The sequence below is a fragment of the Pelmatolapia mariae genome, linkage group LG22 (genome assembly GCF_036321145.2).
Source record: "Pelmatolapia mariae isolate MD_Pm_ZW linkage group LG22, Pm_UMD_F_2, whole genome shotgun sequence".
Taxonomy (NCBI): Eukaryota; Metazoa; Chordata; class Actinopteri; order Cichliformes; family Cichlidae; genus Pelmatolapia; species Pelmatolapia mariae.
This window is the reverse complement of record NC_086245.2, coordinates 16,789,074-16,814,016: the sequence shown is the minus strand read 5'-3', so window position 1 is coordinate 16,814,016 and position 24,943 is coordinate 16,789,074. Positions and strand designations below refer to the sequence as shown.

Below are 24,943 nucleotides of genomic sequence, written 5' to 3'. Positions count from 1 at the left end.
TGTAATGTTCAAGAAACCAGTCTGAGATGATCTGAGCTATGCAGCAGCCATCAGATGATGCAAGCAACATTTTTTTCTACTCTTCTGTTATCCAATTTCAATCAGCCTGTGTGAACTGCAGCCTCAGTCTCCTGCACCTAGCTGACGGGGGCAGACGTTGGTGTGGTCTTCTGCTGCTTCAAAGTTCAGAGATGCTCAGAGGTTCCGAGGTTTTAACGAGTAGCGATGCTCAGTTTGAATTTCAGCTGCGTGCCTGAATGCAGTGAACTGCTGCCATATGATTGTCCTAACAAGGAAAATGGACAGGTGTACCTAATGAAGTGGACAATGAGTGCATATTGGCTCTGTTACCTCATGGCACAAACTTTCTTTACTCCCTGCATGTGCCTGGTGGCTGTAGGTGCAGACATGAGCTTCAGTGAAAACTGTAATGAGTACCGCATACCTGACCTTTATTTAAAGGTCAGTTTTTCTTCACTTACATTAATGATCAAAATCCTGGAGACTTATCTCTACAACGTACAAACTGCAACAATGCAAACAAGTACATCATATCGAATGTACTTTTAAAGGTACAAAAAGTTACTCCACATTGTTTCACTACTATTATTTGAACAAACAAAAGTATCTGATTATTTGGCTGTTCAGTGCTAACAAATGAACAATAACTGAGTAAATAAATAAATAAAAACAGATGGAAGATCTCACGGCTAATTAGGGTAATAGTGACATGAACAAACGAGCGTACTAGAGAGGCAGAGACTGACAGCTGAGAAGAAAGGATAGGGTTGGCTTCATCGCTCTGTGAATAACTACACGGGGGACAAAAGTTAGTTGTGCGTGCATCAAAATGAAACTTTTTATTGGTTAAACAACAGAACAGCTTTTCTTAAGAAGTGCTCCTGAATCCCTGCTGAGATTTCCATCACAGGAACATGTTTGTTTTTAGTGCCATTGATATTGGTTTTGGGCCTTTTCTCTTTCTTGCAAAGATTTTTCTGTATTCTCTAAATCTTGGTAATCTTATGATGAGAAACATTAGGTTGGTGAAGTGTTGGTGAAGCAGCAAACCCCTTCTGATAGACTTCTAATATTGCACTTTATCTTTTGTCCCCAAAATTATGTTGTTGGCATCAAATTCAGAAATCCATCCACAAATAACCGATGTGCTGACTTTGTGGCTAAAATAATTTACAAATCACAGCATTCTGTTTGCATAAACTGTATATTTTACACAAGATCCAGACTTTTATTTTTTTATGAAACTAATAAACACTCTGTCGTTGCTAGAGGACATCTGCAATCCTTTTCTCTCAGTAAAAAGTTGGACTATTTCATATATATAAAACACCTGTCTTCAATGACTCAGGCCACTCTGTGATGCTGGGCTATTCTTTCAGAGGACATCCCCTCCTGCAGGTGCTGATGTCGTGCAGAAGCAGAAACCACACACATACATGCAAAGTTGACACCTGAGTCGCTGTGAAGAAGCCTGGCACGCAACGCTCATCGTGTTCTGGTTGAGAATAAATTCACCTGCTGGGTAATCCAGTCAGCCTGAGCATTAGCCTGCCGTGCATGACGTACAGCGCAGCACAGCGAAGTCGCAGGTCAACTCAGTGAAGCTGCTCTTGTGTTCTCATTGCTTCTCTCTGAACTAGCATTTGTCTGCAAATACAAAGACACATAAATCATACCTGGAAATCAGACATGTCTATACAGCATCAGTTTGGTAATAACTTTTCGGACCAGTGCCTGGAGAAATTTGTGAAAATAAGAATATAAACTCACTGAGCAGCAAAGACATCATGATGCAATCCTCCATGAGAATCTGAGTGCAAGTTTTTTGAATGTGCAACTTTTCCTTAATAAGATAACAATCCTCAGCCAGGGACGGCTGCCAAACAGCTTAGCTCACCTCCAAACTTTGGCCACACTCCTCAGCAGGTTCAGCAGCTCATGGCTGGCTCTGTCTGATTAGGTAACAGATAATCATTAAGAAGAGGTTGTTGGGCCTCTGCTGTGCTGCTCAGTGGCTTCTCCATCCAGAACCGCCTACTTAGCCTCGTCCGTAAAGCCGCTGTTACCTAATGATGGAGCCCGTGTAGAGCCATGGGCTGGCTGATTTAGACTCTTTGCTGTTTGAGCTGGGGCACACCAGGCTTCATTAGTGTGTGTGTGTGTGTGTGTGTGTGTGTGTGTGTGTGTGTGTGTGTGTGTGTGTGTGTGTGTGTGTGTGTGTGCAGCTCTTCAATGGACAGCCAGTCAGATCAATGTTATGCAAACCTATTAGTCAGAGGTTGCAGTGTTGGCTTCACACAATACTCAGGGACTCTAGCCCAGGGTCAAACATGCTGATGAGCTCTCACCTCAGTTAAGAGTAACAATCGGTTAAAGGCAGCAACAGAGAACTGTGGCTTTATATCATCAAACAGTGCTAGAAAGACATTAGTGTCACTGCATAAACTGCATTTTGTCCTTAAACAAGCATTCGTGTTTACATTTGCACCAAATTCAAACTTGAAAATTGACGCATTGAGATTTTAACAGCTTTTCCACCTGTCTGTATGTTTGCATATACGGTTAAAACCAAAACTTCTAAATGCAGTCTAATTGTGTTATATTTTTGTACAATCACATTTCCAGAAACATGATTTCAATCGAAGATTTCTGTGTAACGTATAGTTAATAACGCAATGCAATGATCCAAATGTGCAGTGGGTGGCAATGTTCTTATACAGTGCAATACTATATTAAATGATTTTATTTCACTTATCATTGTGACTGTTTCACTATAGTCACTTATAAAATTGTGATTTTTCTGTGTGTTTGCATTGGCCAATTCACAATAAAGGAATCTGAACCTGAACCTGACTTGACTTTGAATGTGATCTACTGGGATTTTCCACAAAAACATTTCTAGAGTTTGTAGAATATGATCTGAAAAACAGAAAATAACCAGTGAGAAAAAACAGTGACTTTAAAAAAAGCACTTGTTACAAAGTATGCAGAGGAGCATCTCTGAATCACAACATATTGAACCGTGAAGCAGTGGGCTACAGCAGCAGAAGAGCAAACTGAATGCCACGCCTGTAAACTGGTACAGGAAACTGAGGCAACAATTCCCCAAAACTCACCAAAATTAAACAATAGAAGACTGGAAAAATGATGATGAGCCTTTATGTTTGTTGTTTTTGGTAAACAACATGAAAGCATGGATCCATCCTACCTTGTATCAACAGTTGAAGCTGCTTATGTTGTGATCATACTGATTGCACAAAACTGTATTTGTTAAACTTTGAATGATCTACTGGGTGTGCTTGCTGTCTCCCTGTTTCAACAGATGGTGTTTCTTTAAAACAAAAGCATTTTTTTTTTTTACAAACACTTATAAAACATGATCAGATTTTGTTGTTGCAAGCACCACAGCTATGTTTATAAGCTCATCTATTCAGGAAACAAAGTTAAGTGAATCTGAGCAAGGGAGGCCACCCCCCTGCTGAATAATTATTCTGAATTACTATTGTAATCCTTTATTACATATTTCAACACTAGAAAGAGATCAAAAGAAGCCGAGATTATTCCTGTGCATGGATATGTGATTAATGTTCATCGAACATTGTTTTGTACACGTAATGGATTGCTGTGATCAGTGTGATGAGCATTTTGCTGACTCGACAGGAGGGAGGGGGTTCTTGGTGTACTTCATAAGGCCATTAAGAATATACTCCCTGGAACACAGTCTGAATAATCCCTGTGGCTTTGACTTCCTTTAATCATCTTAGCCAAAGCATGGCTCCCAATGTGCCTGCATGGGAACACCTGTACTGGGCCACAGCAAATGGATGGTGGTTATCATCTTAATCACCCTCCTGTTCATCATGCAATACTCAGAAATAAGCAAGCTCATTTATGCTGATCAAGAGAATGCAAAACAAAGCAAGTAAGCTGAACTTTAATGCAAATGACTGAAAATGTAGTCTTAGTGTCAGCTGTTTATCTTTATCATTTGAATCCATCCAAAGGTCTAGTTTGCACACATCCCACATTAGGGGAGAAACAAACAGCACGGCAGGTAAAAGATACAGAATGCATGCAAAACTGGAGAAAATGTTTAAATAAGAGCCGGAGCTGCCATAAACTGTGGAAATATTCAGTAAAATGTGCCGCTGTATGTGCAGCGTTATTTTATTTTTTTTAATGGTAAATAATTTGCAAGCAATGAATAAGTAAGTAAAAGTATAAGTTATTTGAATGCTTTTTAAATTATTTTAAAAAGGTTCTTGATCAGTATTCTTGTGTATGTGCATCAGGTGGCCATTAGCCACAAAATGACTTATAAAACAATTACTTCTATATGTTTATAGACCATTATAAAACATTAATAAACATTAATAAGCACATAGATGCTATTAAATACAGTGGGGTTATGTTTAATTTGATATACTCTTTAGTAAACGAACAACTTGTAGCTACAGTTTTTAAATGCTAATCGCCATTCAGGTGCCGGGCTCCTGTTGCCAGGAAACCGTGGCTTCCCATTGGCCGCTGCCGCTCCACGTGATGCCAAGCCTTGACGTCACGCCCAGAGGCTGTGGGGCTAAGCAGAGTGTGTGCAGCGGATCGGGAAAAAGAACCTGGTAGAGTTTGGACTGCGAGCACCCGGGAAACTCCAGCTCACCTACCGCACAGCTCTGCTTCCTCTGAAACGTTCACCGTCCTCGTACTAATAATGGACTTCTAAAGAGACTCCTAACGAGCCCTCCACAGCAACTTGAAAGCGAGGTAAGCTGTCGCTGATGTTTTGTTCGTCTCTTCCTTCGCAGTTTGCCCGCTTCCTCATACTTTGTTTCCCACCCCTCCTCAGTTTTCCCTCCCCGCAGCTCAGGTGAGATGACTTTACAGGTTGAAGAAGCGTCCTTGTACCGCTTCCAAAGCGCTTGCCTCCACTTTTATTCGCTTGTCTTAAATGATCAAAACAAGCAGCCTTTTTTTCACATGTTTTTCTAACATAACTTTGCAGTTGCAGAGGTATTTCGCGACGCTAGCAGCGGATAAAGCTTTACCTACATCTCTAATCGGATGAAGGTGCTTCTTCTTGTCCTACATGAGCCCCTGAGAGGAGGAGTAGGATAAGAGAGGTGTTCGTTTTCAGTCTTTGCACTCTCCATTTCATTGAAGCAGGAGTGAGAACAGGAAGTGAAAAAAGAAGGGAGTCCTGCTACCACACAAGGCTGAGTGAAGCAGGGTATCTCATTTCAGCAAATGCACATCAGTTAGCCAGTGGATTAAAGCAGGGCAAGGGTAGCTTTACTGGACTGGTGGTGCTGCTTCACCTTTGTCAGGTGAGTGGGGAATCTGCTTTCTGCAGAGTTTCTGATTAAAGTGTGGGGTGTCTGGTCAGTGCACTAATAAGCTGTTGGAAGAAGACCCAGAAGGAAAACGCACAAAAAGGAAAGCCACTGAGAAATCACCAGAAGGCGTTTCAGATATTTGCAGGCTTCTGCTTCTCTTATCTGAGAGTCTTTTGCTTTTTGTTTGTTTAGTGTAGTTGCATGCACTGCAGACCACACGTAAACCTGCTTGATCTGCATATACTTAAGGTCTCTGTTAGCTTAAATAACAGAAGTCTGAGCATTTTGACAAACATAGCGTGTATTTTAATTTAGAATAAAATAAATCCCACTTGTAGAAGCTGTCCTTTTGATTTCTTTTGAGGGATGGTAAAGGCTTCAATTTTATATAAGTGTAACTGAAATGAATTGAATCTTTTGCTTTATCAAGAGACTCTGACTTAACCTGACAAAAATCATGTTTTGTTTTTTCTATAGAACATACCTCTTCCTGAGGTTGAGCAAAAGTAATTAATAAATTTAATGCGAGTTAAACGGGTATGGATTGATTAATTTGGTTAGCTCATAACAAAAAAGCTGAATATTTTTGCTGTTTAATAGCAATCGGTCACCTCTTTGTGCCCATTATGTGAAGATTTCCTCCCAACAGCATGTAGAGTAAATAATTAATATATAAAATATTGACTCTGTTGGTTTCAGGTTTCCATGAGACAGACCAGCAGCTAATGTAGGATTAAACTGACTGAAGCTGCATCTCTAAGTAGCTCCTCCAGACTTCAGTTGAACTCGTGCAAATTTCTTTCTTTCTTTTTTAAGGCGTCTTTTTGGTTTCATTTTTGGATGTAAACACTGTGGCGCATTACGGTTGAGTTTCCTCTGATGGTTCCAGTGAAGTGGCCACGGGGGGATCAGACAGGGAGGTGGTGTGAGGGGGAAACATTAACGGACACAGAAGCTGAGAAATAAATCCGAGAGTTCAGTGGCCCAGAAGAAATGGGAGAAAGGAGGTTCAGTCGCATGCAAAGAAAACAGAAAACACATCACGCACGAAACCTCTAGCTTCCAGACTTCTGATTCGATTTTAGTAATTCAACAGCTCGAGCGGCCAATACAGCATAACAAGATAATTGAAAGACCTGTGGAGGGTGGAGTCGAGATAATGGCCCCCTTGGTGTCAAAAGCTTTCAGGATGCTCACAGATGTGTGCTAAATTTGAACAGATGTTCTATTTTCACCGTGTTGGGTGTCTTCTCAGTTTGTTTTGGGCCAGACTGACCGCACTGGCAGCCTGGTCTGTAGTTAGGCTTGTCTGAGCAGCAGTCGGCGCCCCTTTGAATTGAATTACACTTTTTTAGAGAGAGTAGACGGGGGGGGTAAAAGCAAAAGTGAAGGAGAGAGCTGGAGATAACACGTGAGAGAAGAAACAGATTCCGGCCTGTCACATGGACTGTGTTTTGGATAGAAAGCCACATTTCTGGCGTGCTGCGCAGCAGATATCTCCGACTGAGAGGGGTGGGAGTTGTTTAGTCATCTGATAGATTGACATTTCCATCTCTGTAGCCTTTTGTCTTTACAACAGGCTGTTTCGGGGAGAGACTCACATTTAGAGACGGTGCAAAAATAAGCGGCCCTCTCATGCAATCAGTGGCATTTTGCTGTGAGTGTGTGATGGCGTTTGTCCGTTCTGCAGCTCTGCCTCCTTTGGAGTTGTTGTCAGAGACGCTTTTTTTTTTTTCTTCTTTTTTTCGTTTTTATCTTGTTCTCATTCGCTCCCTCATAATGGCTTCGGTGTCATGATTGTGGTTTTCTGCAGCGCCTTGACGCACGACGCTGTCTCACAATGGGAGCTCATGTGCGCTGAATTATGATGAAGTTGTTGCCGTGGAAAGGGAAGAAGTCGTTTTCGACATTAGAGAGCAAAGTGCACATCAAGCATATGTCGAACGCCAAAAGGTTAGTCGTGCAAGCATGAAGTTAAAGCTAGAGGAGCAGATGGATTAACTGTCTGTTCTGTATATCCAGTAATAAAACTGTGGATATTTTTCAGCTAGGCACATAAATTTGGTTTTATTTTATTTACTTATTTATTTTCTGGGGATTTACCAATAGATTGCTGGAATATTGGCTCCCTTGTCTGATATGTATCCTTGAAAAAAACAGTAGCTGTTATTTTTCTGTTACTTTACATCAGTTTTGTGCTCGCTGAGTTTTTAAAGAGTATGTGGTGAAAGGCAGAAGGACTTTCTTTTGTTTACATGAACAAATGAGAAAACTAAATGGTTATTTAAAACACCAGCATCATCCCAGACTTTCACAGTCAGAAGCTGGAGCTCCTTCAGAGACATAATGATGATGTCCCCCCCCCCCTGATGAAATGACACACAGGTAGTAATAAAGGCATTGTTAGGATAAACACAAACAATAGGGGGTGTTAGAAAACAGAAGTGGCTAACTTTAAAACTTTAAAGCTGTTGCTCACACTGAAGGTTAGTCGCTAGGCTCAGGTTACCCTGGAAACCCTCTGATGTATTTATATATCTTGTCATAAGTCAATCACCAGTATCCTGTCATCGGCAGTGGCTTCATTTATGCGTCTCAGAGTCGAGAAAAGCGTTTCATTGTTTTCTTGGAGTTGAAGGTTGTTGACTTTCAGCACTCTCTGGTTGCCACGTCACTGAGAATCACTTCCTGTGTGGATGAAGAGCTTTAGTTTTTGTTTTAAGAGTAATTTGAGTTTTTGTCTCGGTTTTAATACCAAACTTTTACATTTTATGCAGCGAGCGATTGTTTTCATGTACTCTGAATCATTTCTCCTTTAATCATTTAGCTTTAAACAAACAAACAAAGAAAAAATGATTAAGGGTCTGTGTGTTTTGACCAGTGGTCTATAAATATGTTTGGGATCATGTCACCAAGAAAATCAGGAAGTGATCAAATCTGAGAATCCAAAGCCAGAACATTTCAGCTGAATAGTCATTGATTCAGCTCTGGATGATGTTTCACATGTAATTGGAGTTGATTAAGTTTACCAACCTGCTTTGACTTTAAGTTGTTTCACTTTTCCTAAACCTAAACCTTGAGTCACTGTCGTACTAAGTTACTACAACTTAATTTCACTGTTGGTCTGTGCATCCTGTTTCACCGACAGAAACCCAGTGAAACCTCACTCACATCCTCAGACTGTGTTGGATAATCAGCAGCCCACTCTGACCTTACGCTAAATAACACGGCAGATAGAGTTGCTTGGAGACATTCAAGGAGCTGCTAAGGCATGCTGCACCGAACAGGCGTCGTCGCTTGTAACGTGAGTGTGTGTGCTCCCAGAGCTATGTGGGCTGCTACAGATATCCGAGGTGCTTCGAGATGTTCAGGATCATCAGGCATGTGATCGCTGATGGATGGTGGCCAGAAGATGTTTATATTTATGTGTTTTAACCTTTGACATGAGTGAAACCTCACTTTTCCAGCTGCATGAGACTACCTATGATGCTTCAGTGTGTCTTTGTGGTTCGTTTCTCCCATAAAAAATGCAGGAGTTTGTCGGCTTTGCACTGCACTCCGCTGGAATAACTCTGAAGTTCATCCATAACTAAAACTGCGCTTGTAAATAAGGCTTTCAAGGCCTTGTTGTTTGCTTTCATACTTCATTTTCATGCACCAAACGTCAGTCAAGTTGAACTCAACAAAGCAAACTGGCAGCGAGGATGAAATGAATTTAATAGAAACAGAAAGGACGTGAGATGAAGAACATTTTAAAGCTGCCAGCTGCTTGAACCTCGTCCAGTATTTCGCTTTCATTTGGAATATGTGTCGCAGCCTCCTCTTGGCACGTCTCCTGCAGAAATAAGACAGTTTATTCGTTTTTTGTTTTGTTTTTTCTCCAAGCTAAAATCAGTCACTTCTGCACTATCATTTTTGCCTCATGCTTCATCAAATCACCTGGTAACACCACTTTAATTTATCCATTAAAGTGGTGGATTTACCTGCTAGTTAACGTGGACTGGCCTGAATTTTTGAATATGGAAGCACTTTAAAAAAGAAAACACCAAAAATAACATGGGGACAAAAATCTGTGATTTTCAGGTTTGAAGGTCATACTAAAGCCTAGAAGGCAGCATATATAAGAGTTTTAAAGAGTTATACAGCCACAATCATCTGATCACAAATTCTTTCAAACGCAGATGAAGTGGAAGAAAACTGCAGATAAGCTACTCAAAGACGAAAGAGGCTGGTTGTGACGTCGGTTTGCCGTTGCGTAAACCGAGCCTCTGGGGGCGTTCACATGTGTCCTCGTCTAATGTGAGATGGTAAAAGTGTCATTTTTAATATCTTATCACAGCTGAGATGAAACAAACTTTTGAATTGGGGGTGGAGATCAGATTGCAGACCCCGTAGGTCTAATAATTGCTTGCTTGTTAGGTCGAGGATAGCCGCCCTCAGCTCTGCAGCGCGGTCACAGATGCATCATATTTCATTATGAATGTGTCATTCATAAACTGCCTATCTGCGATCGTGTCTCTTTCGGCCTCTCGCGCTCTCCGTTGACCTCCTCAGCTCTCTGTTCTTGGATTATCTGTTGGACTGTGGGGTTAAGATTTACCTCCAGGATATAAATGGAGCCTTGTGGCTGTTGCGTAAGTGGGCAGTAAGATGTTCTGGGACGAATGCCGTGTGGAGGCCCTTTGAGTCAAACAACACGAATGAGTCAAGTGTAGTACAGTACGAAGAGCTGTCTGCATACTAGGGCTGCGCAATTCATTGGATTTTGTTTTCAAGACTATAAAAAGATAAAACGGGGATTGTGGTGATGCTCAAATCCATCTTTACAGCAGCGGCTTTTGACTTTCTTTAAAAACTAAGCCCACTTGCTGTCAGACTGATGCATTTTAAGCATGTTAAGATCTATTTTATGCCGAAAAAAAGGTTAAATATGTGCATGGGGCTTCCAGTGAGCCAGTCAGTAATCATCTTATAGAATCGTGATTTCAATGCTGACCAATTAAAACCAAATAATTTTAATTGTTGCCACCTGCACAATTAGTTTAGTTTTTTGTTGTTGTTGTTGTTGTTTTTAAGCTCCTCATATTGTTTTTGCCTGTCATACACACTAATCAGATACAGACTTTAAAACCACAGACAGAAGTTTATAATCTATGCCATGTCCTTCTGGGAAGCCTTTGACCTGTGACTCTCTGCAGTTTTGCATTAGTTGGTATATTGGAGTTGTTTCATTTTCTTGCCATCAGTTTGAAAAACGGCGGCACAAAAAGAAGCATCCAGAAAAATCATAGGAGGAAGTGACTTGTGGTTGCATTTCTAGAGGTGCACATCAGGTCATGGTGTAAGATTTCAGAGGAGCTGGTGGTTACGACATACTCATCTACGTTATTGTTCAGTCATTAGAAAGTGATCTCCAGATTTATTAGTAACACAAAACAATAACTTCAAGCTGAAATGTTTTGGTTAAAAGAAGTAAAAACTGTTCATAAACAACATTAAGTATTGTATCTTGGAAGTATGTAAGTACTGAATCTTCCTTTCTACATGCAGTTGATTTCGGTGTAGTTCTTGGTGGATTTAAAGGTGTATTTTCTCTGATGATGCTGGTGCTGCAGGTGTGCAGTTTGTTTGTTGGGCTGTTTTTGGAGTTAAATCTGCCTGGAGACCCAGCAGATGTATCCTGTCTTCTGCTAAAGACCTCAAACCCTGAACACTAAAGCTCATGGTGGCTGTGTGTGCACCGTCAAGGCCGCACTGAAAGAGACAGCCTGTTCTGGAGAGCTTCACTAACACCTGTGCAGGCTGAGGTCAGCGGCTCTATCTCAGGCCCGTTCTCCCCTCCTAGGGTTAGACTAGCGTCACACTCTTGTGCTGACCTTACGAGATGGTCGAGGGAGAGCTCGGCTAAACCGCAAGATCCGTCTACTTGTCAAAGCATTAGTTATGTAACGGTGCCATCGCTGGTCCGCCTGCAGCACCTGGTAAGAGCCTTACCGGTTAATTGTAGGCAGTGATCTCACAGAGCTAGAAATAGCGGAGTTCTTAGGGTGACTGGCTGAAGAGATGTTCAGCTTTTTTCCCATCAGTATTTCTTCTAAAATACACACAGACCTTCAACCAAGAGCCGTTTCTCTCGACTGTCTCAGAGGGCTGCATGAGCTATGCATGATAGTGGAAGACAGAGAGCCATCCATGCCTGAATCAAAAACCCATCATTAATGGCAAACCTGCTGCAGCTAAGCTTTAATTTAAGTTGGATTTAATTAGATCTGATTAACTGAGGGAGACGGGGGTCAGAGCAAAAGGTTAATGTAACATTAGCGATGTTTACATGTGCAAAATTTCTTCAATCTCATTAAAGCTCAGATCAGAACTTCACTGTTTACACGGACCCTAAATAAAATGATCGTGACCCATCATGACGTGCATTTACTTACCAAATAAATCGTTTTGACATCAGAATTTTCTAACCATCCGGAAATAGTAGAAGAAGAAGTTGATGTCCGATATTAAACAAACACCACTGTTTGGATTTCTCTGGCTAATGTAGCTCCTGCAGTTAAAATGTAGTGCCACAGAGATGGTTTCTAATGTGCTTTCAGATGCTTGTGAGCAAATAATGATGGTAGTAAAGTGGGTTTGTTTGCAGCTGTAACTCCTGTGGTTACCCATAATTGTAGGGTGGTGTGTAAACGGCCTCACACATCATCATAGGAGTAATCCTGTGCATTGCTAAATACTTAGAATACCTTTATGTGCTTAAATCTGTCTTGTAGTTTTATACATATGTTTGTACGAAATAGTTAGTTAGTTTTTTATGAGTGGTAATAAAAAGAACAGGAAAACATTTGCTCTAATTGGCCTGTGTTTACTTACCAATTAAACTGTAAATCATCTCATCAGTCACAGATCACAGTCGAGAGAGAAGAAAAGCTCAGAGGAGATGCAAACTAGACACAGATAAACCTAAAGTTAAGTTTTCATTATATTAATTATTTGGTTCGTAATAAGTGTGCAACACGGCTCTGTGAGACAAATGTGCAAATACAAATTAGACTGGAACAAAGGGGATTGGAGCATTAATTCATAGCCTCAAAGCATGCAAACCGTCTAATTTTTCAAGGCTGCTGTGTCCTCATCAGCCTTTGTACCATTCGAAGTTTCGTCTGATTGAGCTGCTTTTCGCTGGAAGATGTGGTGAAATCACTGATTTTATGAGTCTGAGAACTCTTTATCATCATCACTTTATTTCTAAAGCACTTAAAAAAACCAAACATAACAGCTGACGAAAGTGATGTATAAAAATGAAAGAACCAGAATAAAACAATAAATCAGCTATAAGTTAATTCATAAACGCTAGTGAATATTTGAAATGGTACAGGTACATACAAAGGGCCAGAGTATATGGGGTAAAAGCCAAGAAGTTTTAAAATCAACGAGAGATGGAACCTTTCTGACCTCCAACAGCAGCTCAATCCACATTTTAGGAGCCAAAACTGCAAAGGCTCTGTGTCCTCTGGATTTATAAAATATCTTTGGGACAGTCAAAAGCATCTGGTTAGCTGATCTAAGAGCACACAATGGCGTGTAAAGGTGAAGCAGCTCAGACAAATCAGAAAGGTTCAAGACCATTAAGTTTTGTGCTCTCTTTTGCTTGTACCAGTTAAAAATTGTGCAGCACCGTTTTGTACCAGCTGTGAGAGGGAGGCCTGGCTAATTCCAATCAAAAGACAGTTAAAATAATTCCGGCAAGAGGCATGGTCTCTAGGTGTCTTCTAGACAGGATGGACTTGAAGATAGACGACACAGTGTTGACATGTGACTCAAGTTTTATACTTAGATTAGTGATGCTGGATTTTTTTTATGTGGGGCCAAAGAAGAAAAGTCAAAGGTAGGGATACAGCTGGAGCCACAGGATTTAAAAAGGACGACCTCAGTCTTTTTTCTGTATAAAATTATGGAAATTCAGCGCTGTCCATCCCCTGATGTCATTGAGACAATCCAGAAAATGCTGAACAGAACCAATATTTTAAAGGAAAATAGATTTGACAGTCATCAGCATATAAATGAACACTTTCAAAATGTTATATTCATTCAGGAAGGCCTTCAGCTGGGTGTAAATAGCTTTTTTTCCTAAGGTAACTTGGAGATCGGCCTAAAGTCTTTCAATGATGAGGATGTACAGATCCTGAACAGGGAGGAACACTGGTTTGAGTTGAGTTGCCAGTTTTATCTCTGCTATATCAGTTTATTCTTGTGTGATTATTTCAGCTCTTTAACGGTATGTACGGAGAATTAGCAACGATAAGCAAATTTTTTGTAGAGTGAAAATAATCTTAAAAGCAACACATAAACATATTTAAACTGTCAACATGCTTTAATCCACCTCTGCTGTTTCCTTTTTTTGTAAAGCCATTAAGGGCAATACTAATTAACCTTCCCCCTCTGGTTTAAAGTAATGGAGAGAGGACGTATTAGCTGGCTCAGTTCCTCCATATTAATGTTTAAACAGCGAGGCTGGAGGGACACTGTGTGATTAGGACCGCAGCTAAAAGCAAGCAAACTAACAAGCCATCAGTCGTTGTAGGAAGTGCCGTTTCATTCTTTTCTGAGTAATAATGCTCTTTTTTTTTCTTGTTTATTTGGGCCCACTCACAGCGATGAACAGGAGTGATTGCAGGGTCAGTCGTCATGACTACACAGGACCAAATAATCAAAAAAATGTACCCGAATCCATCGAGCAATTAAAATGCAGATTCGAGGCTGTGGTGGCACCAGTCAATGCGTCAGATAAAGGATGAGTTTATGAATGAAGTGGAAATGTCAGAAAATGTAGGATAAAAATAAATGTTCAGAAAGGCAGATAAGCTAAATATATAAGCTTATATAAAAGATTCTTGTCACAGTCGAACTGAAGGAAAAAACAAAATAAGGAGCAGCTAAACTAGAAGTCAAATTTATCAGAAGTGCAATATATATTTCAATAACATGCAATACTTTTTCATACCACAGTCACTTCAGAAGTTACTGTTTAATACTTGAAATGACTTCACATATTGTCCCCTTACCTCCTACCTCAGTGTTTATATATTTGTAAACATATTTGAATTTATTTGGCTTTGACTCTAATCTCTGCACAAGATTTCTGTGTATGTGTACAAATGGCAAATAAAATATTTTATCTTCATCTTATCTTTTTAAGCTGAAACTAAACTAAACCAGAGGGTTGGGCACACATACGTAACAGAAGCTGTGTTTTTGTATGTTAGGCGTAAAAATGTATTTTGGATGTGATAAGATTTCTTATAAAGATGGATTTTAAATGTGGGGTTTAAAGACACTTGGGGGTCTGGAATTCATAGCCAGAAATGATTTGATGTCATAAAACTGATGGGGGACTGTTTAGATCATTAATGGGTACTACTGGTTATTAACATTGATTGCCTTCAAGTTCCAACAAACCTGGATCATCTATTCACTCTGTTTGCAGTTGTCTTAGCAATCCTGGGTATGCAGAACTTGCTTCTTAGTCCTAAGCTGTAAATACTGTGTTATCTTTTCTTGGACGATAAAATGTCTGTAAGGAATCACTACTTCTTGCAGGACAACCATTCAATAGGGGGCAGAGTGACTGCTTCATGACTCTTTGGGGTTGTACAGAAGTGAACTAACAAAATTAGCCTTTCAGCATCGCAGGATGTTTCTAATTTTAGAGATATTGCACTCTGATTCTTACATGTGAATCAGTAACATGATGTGAGGTTTTTATTTTTGCTCTAAATGCGGTGAACAAGTGAAATAAGCAAAATAAGCTGATATGTTTTTTGCAGGCTCAATAATTTATGAACTGACACCCTGAAGGTTTAATTTCATACAGTAACTTTTAGTATTCTGTCTAGACTATTAAAGCTTATTAGAAGTATGATAATTAACAGATGTGCCTGAAAAAGGAGAGCCGTAAAGGTCACCAGACTCAGTGTAGGAATCACTGAATGCCCATAGCCTGTATATAAAAGATGGTCACAGTGCCTCAAACCTGCATTCTTTTTGATGTGCAGCAGGGGGCTGGAGCAGATTCCACAGAAGTCTGTGGGGAATCAGACCTAATGCTAATGCTTACTTACTAAGGCTTCAGTGGGAAAGGGTTCAATCGGTATCCTCATCCTGCTTTTTTCACACTCAGTTTCACTTCACCACAAAGACATTGTGACTTCTGCCACATCTCCAGGGGCTGAGCTGAAGGATCAACAGCAGTACAAACATAAACAAGAGCAGCCCACATTACCAATTGGTCGAGCTGTTTTTGCCCTCATGTAACCATACACAGCTAATGTGCTCTGTTACTTATACAACAAACACTGGTAAAATTCTGTGTAGCATACACAGACTACCAATTCTCCACAAAAACATGCGGTCCACAGCAGGCTATAGTCTGCAGGTTAAGCAAAAAGCAGAATTCCTTAAAATCCGGTTTAAAAAGGGTTAAAAATAACGCCAAAGATCTAGAAGTCATCCTGCAGATACCAGCAGAATCCTGAGGAGTGTAATTTTTAGGGAACAGTGTCCTCAGATTAGTGTGTGTCTTTAATGGGTTTATGAAAGGATAAAGCCCCCCTCTCTGTGCATATATCAGCTATACCCTTCAGCTCCAGACTGTTTGCGTCTGTCTAATTTAAAGGCACAGACTCGCTTCCCTGTCCGTAAATCCACCGTGCAGTCGGAGATCCCCTCCCCTCTGTGTAGCGCTTTGCTCCGGGATAGGTGTGTAAACAGGTGCTAATCTCTCTTCCCGCTGCCGCAGAATGGGAGTGAACTACTGGTAAAACAGCAGGGAGCTCATCTGAGGTGGCTGCCACACTGTCTGCGCTCATTGTTTACTCTGAGTTAATTAAAGGATTATAGCCGGCTGTTTATGGAACATGTGTGAGTGTGAAATAAAAGAAGACGAAATTGGATTTAAGAAAAACCAATAAAAACACAGACTGTTTAATTTAAGGCGCGCACACACTTTCACACTTGCTGCAGGATTACTTAAACTACTGTCACTGCTAAATGAACTGATGAGGGTTAAATCTGTTTCCTGCCTTTTTTTTAATTGTTTTTTTTTTCTGTAGCAGAAGTTTGACTTAATCCTACGTTCATTTTTATTAGCTATAAGAGCTGATGCTGTTTCCACAGTGTGCATGAAGCTCTGTTAATGGATCAGCTAAATGAGCAGAAAACTGTCTGCATACATGATGATGATGATTAAGAAACTGAAGACTGTACCTGTGTGTTTCACTCAAGAGCTTACAATTGACTAAAGTGTAGTTATTGTGAGCTAATAAGTTCACATGTGTTTGTTTGTGCTACATTTTATGAGGTTTATAAGTTTCATTGTTAAGATTTGGAATAAGAAAAAAGCCAAAACCCTGAGTGTAAACAGAGAGGTCCTGGAACTTTATTACCCTTCCCGGAGCAAAGTACCTCCACTGTAATTTGCTTCGACCCGACCTGACATTGCTGATTTTATCTGTCATTATCCTCGGCTAAGCTTTTTACAGCTTCCCTCTTTCTTTAGCCTGAAGAACTCAGCAGCAAGCAAGCAAGCAGTGTGACAAGGGAGGGTGCTAAACATATTAGCTACAGGGGAAGATGATGTACTGTGTCCTCTGCTGAGTTTCCTTTCCTTTCTGCACCAAATTATTAGTTATGGAGGAGTGCAACATTTGTCACACTGTGTTTATCTTACTTTCCTCAATCAAAATGAAAGAAATGCCGTCAGATGTTTTGATATCAGCTCAATAAGCCATCTCGGCTGCGATTACAGAGGATGTTGATAGCTGTGTCTGCGAATGAGCCTCAGAGTTCATGCAGGAAATGAAAGATGCATCTGCAGAGATGCATGCACAGGCAGAAAGGCATGTTATAGGTGTGGTTGTGCATCTGTCGTAGTGCTACACCATGAGAACATACGATGGTCTTGTGTTGCAGTTGCTTGTGCACAAGATCAAGCTTATGCTTTCCTTTTATCTAGTGTGTGTGTGTGTGTGTGTGTGTGTGTGTGATAATGTTGCATTTTTCCATTTAATCAGCCACCAAATAAATGAAAAAGATAAGATCACATAAGATAAGAGAGCACGTGGTAGTTCAGCGCCACATAAGTGATTCCCCTGCAGAAAGATAAGACAGAACAGTGGAGAATATAAACAGATTTAATCAGTGACATTAATTTAATCAAAGGCATTAAACATTATTTGTAAATGGTACAAATTATTATTATTATTTGTATACTGTTTTTGTCCTTCCTATTTTTCATTCTTCTAAGATATCTTTATTTCCCCTTTTCTTCCTGACCCTTGTGCTGCTCTAACATGTGAATTTTCCAGGTGTGGGATTAGTAAAGTCTGCATCCAAGGGAAAAATTATAAACGCACATTTTACCAAAGTTTGTTTGACATTAGCAGCACAAGTAAATGTGACGTTACCATGCTAGGACATGCCAAAACTCCTTAAGGGATAGGTTTACTGCAGTTTACTGTTTTTTGCTCTCATCATGCTAATTTCTGGCTGCAGCATGCACTGATAAACACAGAGGGAGACCAGCATTTAGCAGATAGTATTGGACTTTATGTTTATCAGCTGATGGCAAACTCGACTCAGCGAATGAAGCTGTTGTTCCGTGGGTGATGAATGTATACTGAGCTATTCACTCACTCATATGACAGTGCAAAACCGTTTTTCGGCTGTAAAATGTGGATTTATTGCCTTGCCTAAAAATAAAAGCTTGTGATGAATGGTTTTATGTAAATATGAGATATTTACGCGGAAAAGTTAAAGTGTGAAAATGCATTAAGCGCTTTTATTCCCATTTATATCCGCTTCCCGCCTCCTGTCTCAGTAAGCCTCGAGGTCACTGCAGATGATTTTCTAACAACCTTTTAATGTCTTCTGTTTTCCGCTGTCAGCAGTCTAAAGCATCGCTGCCCTCACACCGACCACAGCCTCAACGCAAGCAGTGACCATGGGTAAACAGAACAGCAAGCTCCGTCCCGACGTCATGCAAGACCTGGTGGAGAACACGGACTTCACCGAGCACGAGATCACCGAGTGGTACAAGGGCTTCCTGCGGGACTGCCCCAGCGGCTCTCTGTCCATGGAGGAGTTCAAGAAGATCTACGCCAACTTCTTCCCTTACGGCGACGCCTCAAAGTTTGCTGAGCACGTCTTCCGCACATTTGACGCCAACGGAGACGGGACTATAGACTTCAGGGAGTTCATCATCGCCCTGAGCGTGACCTCACGTGGTCGGCTGGACCAGAAACTGAAGTGGGCGTTCAGTATGTACGACCTGGACGGGAATGGGTACATAAGCAAGGCCGAGATGCTCGAGATCGTAACGGTGGGTCTTGCTTTGTTTTTTTGTTCCTTTCTAACTTTATTTCCCTCCATCTTTCTGCTTCTCTAGCTTTATGTACCCCTCAGTCTTTTTAGAGGGAGCTGCATGCCATCATGCTCCCCTGCTCATAAAACTAGTCCTGCAGTGGAGCAATATTTTGCTCAGCCATCCATACCAGCTGCTGCATCATATCTGCTTTTGTGCTCTGAACCATTTCACTGCCCACAGTGGGGAAAGCAACGATGTGTAATTTAAGAAATCAGCAGTTCCTCTCTGCTTCCCTAAAAAAGACTCGCCTGCAATGTGTGGTCCACCTTCTGATTGTCATATTGGCTCAACACTAGTTGGGACAGCTGCGCATTTCTCCATCGTTACTCTACAGGAAACAGGCTCCTCGCCTTATTGGACGAATGCTTCAGACGTCAGTCGGAGCATCACGCACGCTCTCACACAACCCAGCAATCCTGTACACATGTTGTTACATCACACGTTGCGGTGCTAAATTGAGCCGAGTACCAAAGAAGGTGTAATCCCATTCTCCAAAGTCGATGTTGTTTATTTAAAGCGCGTGCGTAAGGTGAGATGGAGCCTATATCTGGACATGATCCGATACATTAGCTGTTCCACGCAGGCCGAGTTTGAATTTAGTCTGTAAGATGATGAATTAAGTTTCTTTGTAGTAAAACTGTTTAAAAAAAAAAGTTATAGTCATATTATGAGGAAAAAGAGCGGTGAACTAGAGATTTTTAGCTAATCCAGTCGAAGGACCTATTTGTCCATCCATAAATTACAAGAACTACTATGCTTTCATGACTCATCCAGTGGGAACGCTTTCTGGCCAATCAGTGGCGTGCATTCAGTTGTCGTCACATTTGTGGGTTGACTCAGCTCACCTGGAATCCTGGCAGAGATAGTGGGGGGGATACCAGGTTCTGCCACCTCATGGCAGACCCTAAAATTCGGGCTGAGTGGGTACTAGTGGAAAAGAAGTAGCTTAAGAGACGATGAAAGTAATCACCATCTAATTTTCAGTTGCAATGATGAGAAAATTCCTCACGATAACAACAAATGTTTCACTTGTTCTCCCATTAAACTCATCCCATACAAAGATGCAGGAATGAAAGGAAGGTGGGGACCCCCCCCCCCCACACACACACACACCCTTCAGATTTAACAAAATCTGAATTAACAAAAGTGATTTTCATATTTTTTTTAACCTTTTTTTTATTGCGGAAATTTTCTTCTGCTCCATATATTTAACAAAACCTAAAACAATAATGTCAAAGAGTCTATTTTTTTTTCTTCTGTTTTTTACATGAACGCTTTCTGTTTATTTCTCTGCGGTGAAATCAGGCATCAAAGAGTGAAAAATAAATGAAAGGACCACTCTATCTTGCTTCTTCCCTGCAGAGATAAGTTGATCAATGGGTCACTAAGATGATCTTTTTTTTGTGCACTTTGCAGTTGTGCTTAATGGACTCCAGTTTTCCACTGAGATATCATCTGTTTGTAATGCATTACAGCCACTCTTAGAAAGTCTGAACCTGCATAAAAGGACATTAAGGTTATTTTGTTGTTCAGTGCACGAAACACTATTTCGGCACTATTTTTCCCTCAAAATGTACATACTGAAACTGTTTTTTTCCCCATCTGTCTTCAGGCCATTTACAAGATGGTTTCCTCTGTGATGAAGATGCCTGAGGACGAATCCACACCTGAGAAACGCACAGATAAGATTTTCAGGCAGATGGACACAAATAGAGATGGTAAGGCTTCCTTATTATCTGTTCTTATTATTTCCATTTATTAATGTCAGCAAAGGATGCTCATGTTCAACATTGCAGTTTTCAAATAGTTTGTCTACAATACTTATACATCCTCAGCATGAGTATGCATAAGCTCTGGTAGTGGAGAGAGGACACTAAGTTTAATCAAAAGCAAGCACTTTATTGGCTGTTTGTAGTCCAAATACCACACTAAGTAAAGAAAATCAGAAATCCAGCAGTGCGTAGGGAGAAAACACAGAAAACATGGACAACATCAATAGATGACCTGCAAGGAAAATGGGACTGTTTATACACTGAGAGCTGATGGGGAATGAAACAAATGTGAAGGCAATCAAGACGATTGTAAAGGCGGGAAGTAAAAAGGTCGAAAGCCAAGGAATTTAAAACAGGTGTAACTGCGCTGCTATAAGGATGCAAACGCTAAATAAGATCTAAAGAGGAAGAAGAGCCACAGGGTTGAACAGAGGGAACTAAAAAACCCAGGAAGAGGAATTCAAAATGGGAAGTGAAACCCAATAAAAACCAAGAATTCAAAACTGACACTAGACCACTAAAACTCCATAAATTCAAGCCTCGTCCAGACAGGAAGTGATTCCCTCATCGCCTAACGCTTTGAAGCCAACAGAGATTCCAGACTCCAGTTGCCACAGTAACCCTGCAACCTATGCATTACCTTGCAGTTGCTTATAATCTGTGCCGCCATGGGTAGACGCTTGTATCGCTCGCCTTGTAGTTGAGAAAAGTTCATCTTAGGATCCGCCCACTTTGCATCGCCATTTAGTAATTACAAATGATTTCCTGTGTGGACGCAGCCTCACGATCACATTTACAAGTATGGAAACCCTCAACCTGACAGTAACAACAACAACAAAACTAGCAAGTCTTAAACAGCAGTGAAACTAAAGAGAAATCACGACGTAATAATAACATTAACGGTGATGTTAATAATAAAAGCAAACAAAAAAGCTCAAAATCCACACAAAACCCTGGAATCATGACAGGATCTCCCTACAATGAGATCAGTCAGCTGTGACTGTGTCTACAGCAGCCCCACCCACCTTCTGTTCAAACCTTCTGTTTGCATGGGTTGTCTTATAAAGAGAGCCAGATTACGACACCACCCCACACACACACAACGCACATCTAAATTTTGAAGGTGCTCTTCAAATTTAGGGGAAACTGTTTCACTGGCAGCAGCAGCAGTTATCAGTCTTTTTAACTGCTTTGTTTTAAATTGCGCCATTACAGGAGCGGAGGCCTGTTACTTCATGGCTCACTGCTTTTTCCAATTTTTTTTTTAGTTTTATTGCAGCTACATTTTAAGCACAAATCCATTTTCTTGATTTTTCTGTGTCTGTCCTTAAAAACTGGCTTCCCACTCACAGTTGGTGTGGCTGTGCTTGTTGTCTCTTCCTCCTCCTCCTGCCAGCTTTTGCAGCAGTTCATGGGTTATAAAAAAGAGCTGAAAAAAATAGTGAATATATATATTTTTGAAGCTGCTTTTTAAAATTGAACTATTCATATTGCAGCACCTGTTAAAGTCATTTATGTCTCTCACAGGTAAACTGTCCCTGGAGGAGTTCGTCGAGGGAGCGAAGAACGATCCCTCCATTGTCCGACTGCTTCAGTGTGATCCCAGCAGTGCTGGGCAGTAAAACGTAAAAAGGACTTTTTCCACTGCAGTTTAATAGATTTAACACATTTTCAAAATCTCTCCCATCTGACACACCTGAGATTTTTCTTTTCCACATGGGATACCTCGAGCTTTAGAGGCACATGAACGCAAACAGACACAGATTAACATGCACATGCTACAAATAGTATATAATCTTTCAGACTCCTACATGCACACACGGCTCATGCGCCTCTACGCCTGGTCAAAAACTCCAGACAAACACATGTGGGTGATCTCACATAAGGTACGGATGTAAGTCAAAAGAACTGAAATCCCATCAAAGACTTGTTAAACGCAGAGTGAAAGCTGTGCTTTCTGTCTGAGAGGACGGCCAGCGAGGATAATTCAGCACATTTGTGAGGTACTCTGAGCCAAATCAAGTTTTGGCTGTTTGTTTTCTTCCCCTTTGTTGTTATTGAAAGCATTATTCCTGATGTAAAGGGAGTCATGCTGGCTTTGTTCTGTGTGACTGACTGACTGGGTGGTTCTTTAAGTATTGCAGTGTAAATCCATGTCAACACTGGAAAAAATGAAGTAAGTAAGTGTGGGACTAAAAGCGTTCTGAGCTTACAGTAGACTGAAGATCTGGGAATTGTAGTTTTTAACCAAAGAGTAATTGTAGATGGGGATGAAAGATTTTTTTTTTGTTTATTTTTGTCTTTTGTTTTAATTTTTTTTGTACATTTTGGAGGAATGTTACATGGAACCAAAACTGACTCAGATGTCTAAATGAAGGGGAATATCGTGACTACAGATTACAACCATCTGCTTCTTTGAAAGTGACTTTACATGCCAAGTTCTGTATCCACACCCACACATACAGTATGTACACACATTAAATTTAACTACGAATACACGAACTTGGCATATGCATAGAAACCGAGCTGTGATTCTCCTTCAACTATGGTTCAACAAGTATATAATTTGAAAATCAAAGATAGATGTTATATGAATATATATAGTACGTACTTATATATTCTTTTACTCTGTGGTAACATTGTAGCAATTTGCTGCAATGGAAGAGATTCATTTTAAAATGTTGACATATAAATTATTGGAATGTGATGAACATTTTATTTTCTTTTACTTGACAAACATGATGTGGAAGAAAGTTGTACAGTATATTCACTCATATTTATGCTAGAGATGTTAAAAAAAAAGGAGAGGACCACACATATTGCTATGCATTCAGCTTTGAATATCATCTGCAGCATTTTAAAACTTTTAAAAGTCTCCTACACTGACGTAAGATAATAAAATGCTGGCAGTTAAGTTTTTCCACTTCTGGGCGTCGATGTTTAAATTCCAATGTAATCTTACATTTTTGCGCAAATGTGACGTCGTGTCCTGAACGTGCAGTTTTTGTCTGATGTGCAAAAAATAAAAAATCAATCAATCAATTACAAATTGATGCTGTGACAGATGTAAATGATAACGGTTGCTTAACTGACAGGTCGATGCACTGACGTTACCGTACATTACCATCTTTATTTGTGAAGCACTTTAAAACGACCACAATGGACCAAAGTGCTGTACAGAAGAATAAATAATACATAGTAAAGAACTACAACACACTAGCTCACATGAGGTATAAAATACACATTAAAAATACAAGTGAAATTAATAAAACACACAAAACATTAAAAGTAAAACAGACATACAATAATACAGATGAAACAAGGGTGAAATAAAGTCAGCATCTCTCAAGCAAAAGGTTTTTTTAGGATTTAAAGCTGAACATGATGTAAAGGAAGTCTTCTTGTCTGGATAAATGTGATATTAAGGTGGAAAAATGATAATAATTTAATTAACACTGTTAACATTTCAATGAGGCAATTGGTACTACAGTCTCACATGTCATTTCAATAGCATCTTGTGGTCAAGTGCCAAATGTAGAGGAATTTTAAAAAAGGAAAAGAAAAACACACAGTATTGTATCTGTTTATACTGTACAGCTGTGACCTGTCGAACAAAAAAAAAAATCCAAAAAACTGTCATTTTGTAGATTTTGTATTGTTAACTTCAAAATGTGTTCTGTGTAGGATGTCCATTTTGTTATTAAAATAAAGACAAAATGGGGAAAAAGGCTTGTTGTTTTTTCACTGTCCTTAATGAATATTTAATTTAAAGACACACTGTTAAGGAAGTTGACTGGAAAAATGTCTACGTCCATTAATTGTTTTGTAATTTTCTCTGCAGGCACCTCCATATGGGTTATATTTGTGATGTTATGACAGCTACAAATACATATTTCTCCACAGGATTAATTAGTTATATTTGTGGCCTTTTGACTCCTCATGCCATAGCAGTCTTATAATCCCCAACAGATTATATACAAGGCTTATAAAAAGTGGAAAACAATAATGCTGGATATCTGTATTCATATGGTCTGGGTAATGTGTTAGGAACTAAAGAATGCCATATTGTTTGATGGAAATGGAAATGACCAACCCACAGTGGGCCCCCATGTGGTTGTGCGTGTGCCTGACAATGTCGGGGCATGCTACTAATGAGTTGATGGATGATGAGAGATCTCCTCCCACATCTGGATCCGGGCATTACTGAGCTCCTGGACAGTCTGAGGGGCAACCTGGTGTTGTCGGATGGACCAAAAAAATAATGTCCCAGAGGTGTTCAGTTGGATTTAGGTCAGGCAGCCTTAGGGGTCAATCAGTGTATCAATTCCGTTATCCTCCAGGAACTACCTGGATACCCTCTCCACATGAGCCGGGGCATGATACCAGTCCTG

The 24,943-nt window shown here is 40.2% G+C and overlaps 1 protein-coding gene across 4 annotated transcripts; it reads left to right on the top strand.

The window, feature by feature from the left end:
- The first annotated feature begins 4,616 nt into the window (after positions 1–4,616).
- LOC135932983 (neurocalcin-delta B) lies at positions 4,617–24,279 on the top strand. Of its 4 annotated transcripts, none has more exons than XM_065470801.1 (4): positions 4,617–4,785; positions 18,305–18,735; positions 20,393–20,498; positions 22,080–24,279. In XM_065470801.1, the coding sequence occupies exons 2-4, from the start codon at positions 18,358–18,360 to the stop codon at positions 22,172–22,174; spliced, it is 579 nt and encodes a 192-aa protein (XP_065326873.1). In that variant the 5' UTR covers positions 4,617–4,785; positions 18,305–18,357; the 3' UTR covers positions 22,175–24,279. The 4 variants fall into 4 exon arrangements, with proteins under 4 accessions (XP_065326873.1, XP_065326872.1, XP_065326875.1 ...); XM_065470800.1 differs by having other exon boundaries at positions 4,618–4,785; positions 18,302–18,735; XM_065470803.1 differs by lacking the exon at positions 4,617–4,785 and adding an exon at positions 5,168–5,345.
- Positions 24,280–24,943: the final 664 nt, after the last annotated feature.

Excerpts from the sequence above, each read along its gene's own strand:
- LOC135932983 (XM_065470801.1), top strand. The coding sequence starts at position 18,358 with ATGGGTAAACAGAACAGCAAGCTCCGTCCCGACGTCATGCAAGACCTG. Across the intron at positions 18,736-20,392 it reads AGATGCTCGAGATCGTAACG|GCCATTTACAAGATGGTTTC; the intron begins GTGGGTCTTGCT and ends ATCTGTCTTCAG. Across the intron at positions 20,499-22,079 it reads GATGGACACAAATAGAGATG|GTAAACTGTCCCTGGAGGAG; the intron begins GTAAGGCTTCCT and ends TGTCTCTCACAG.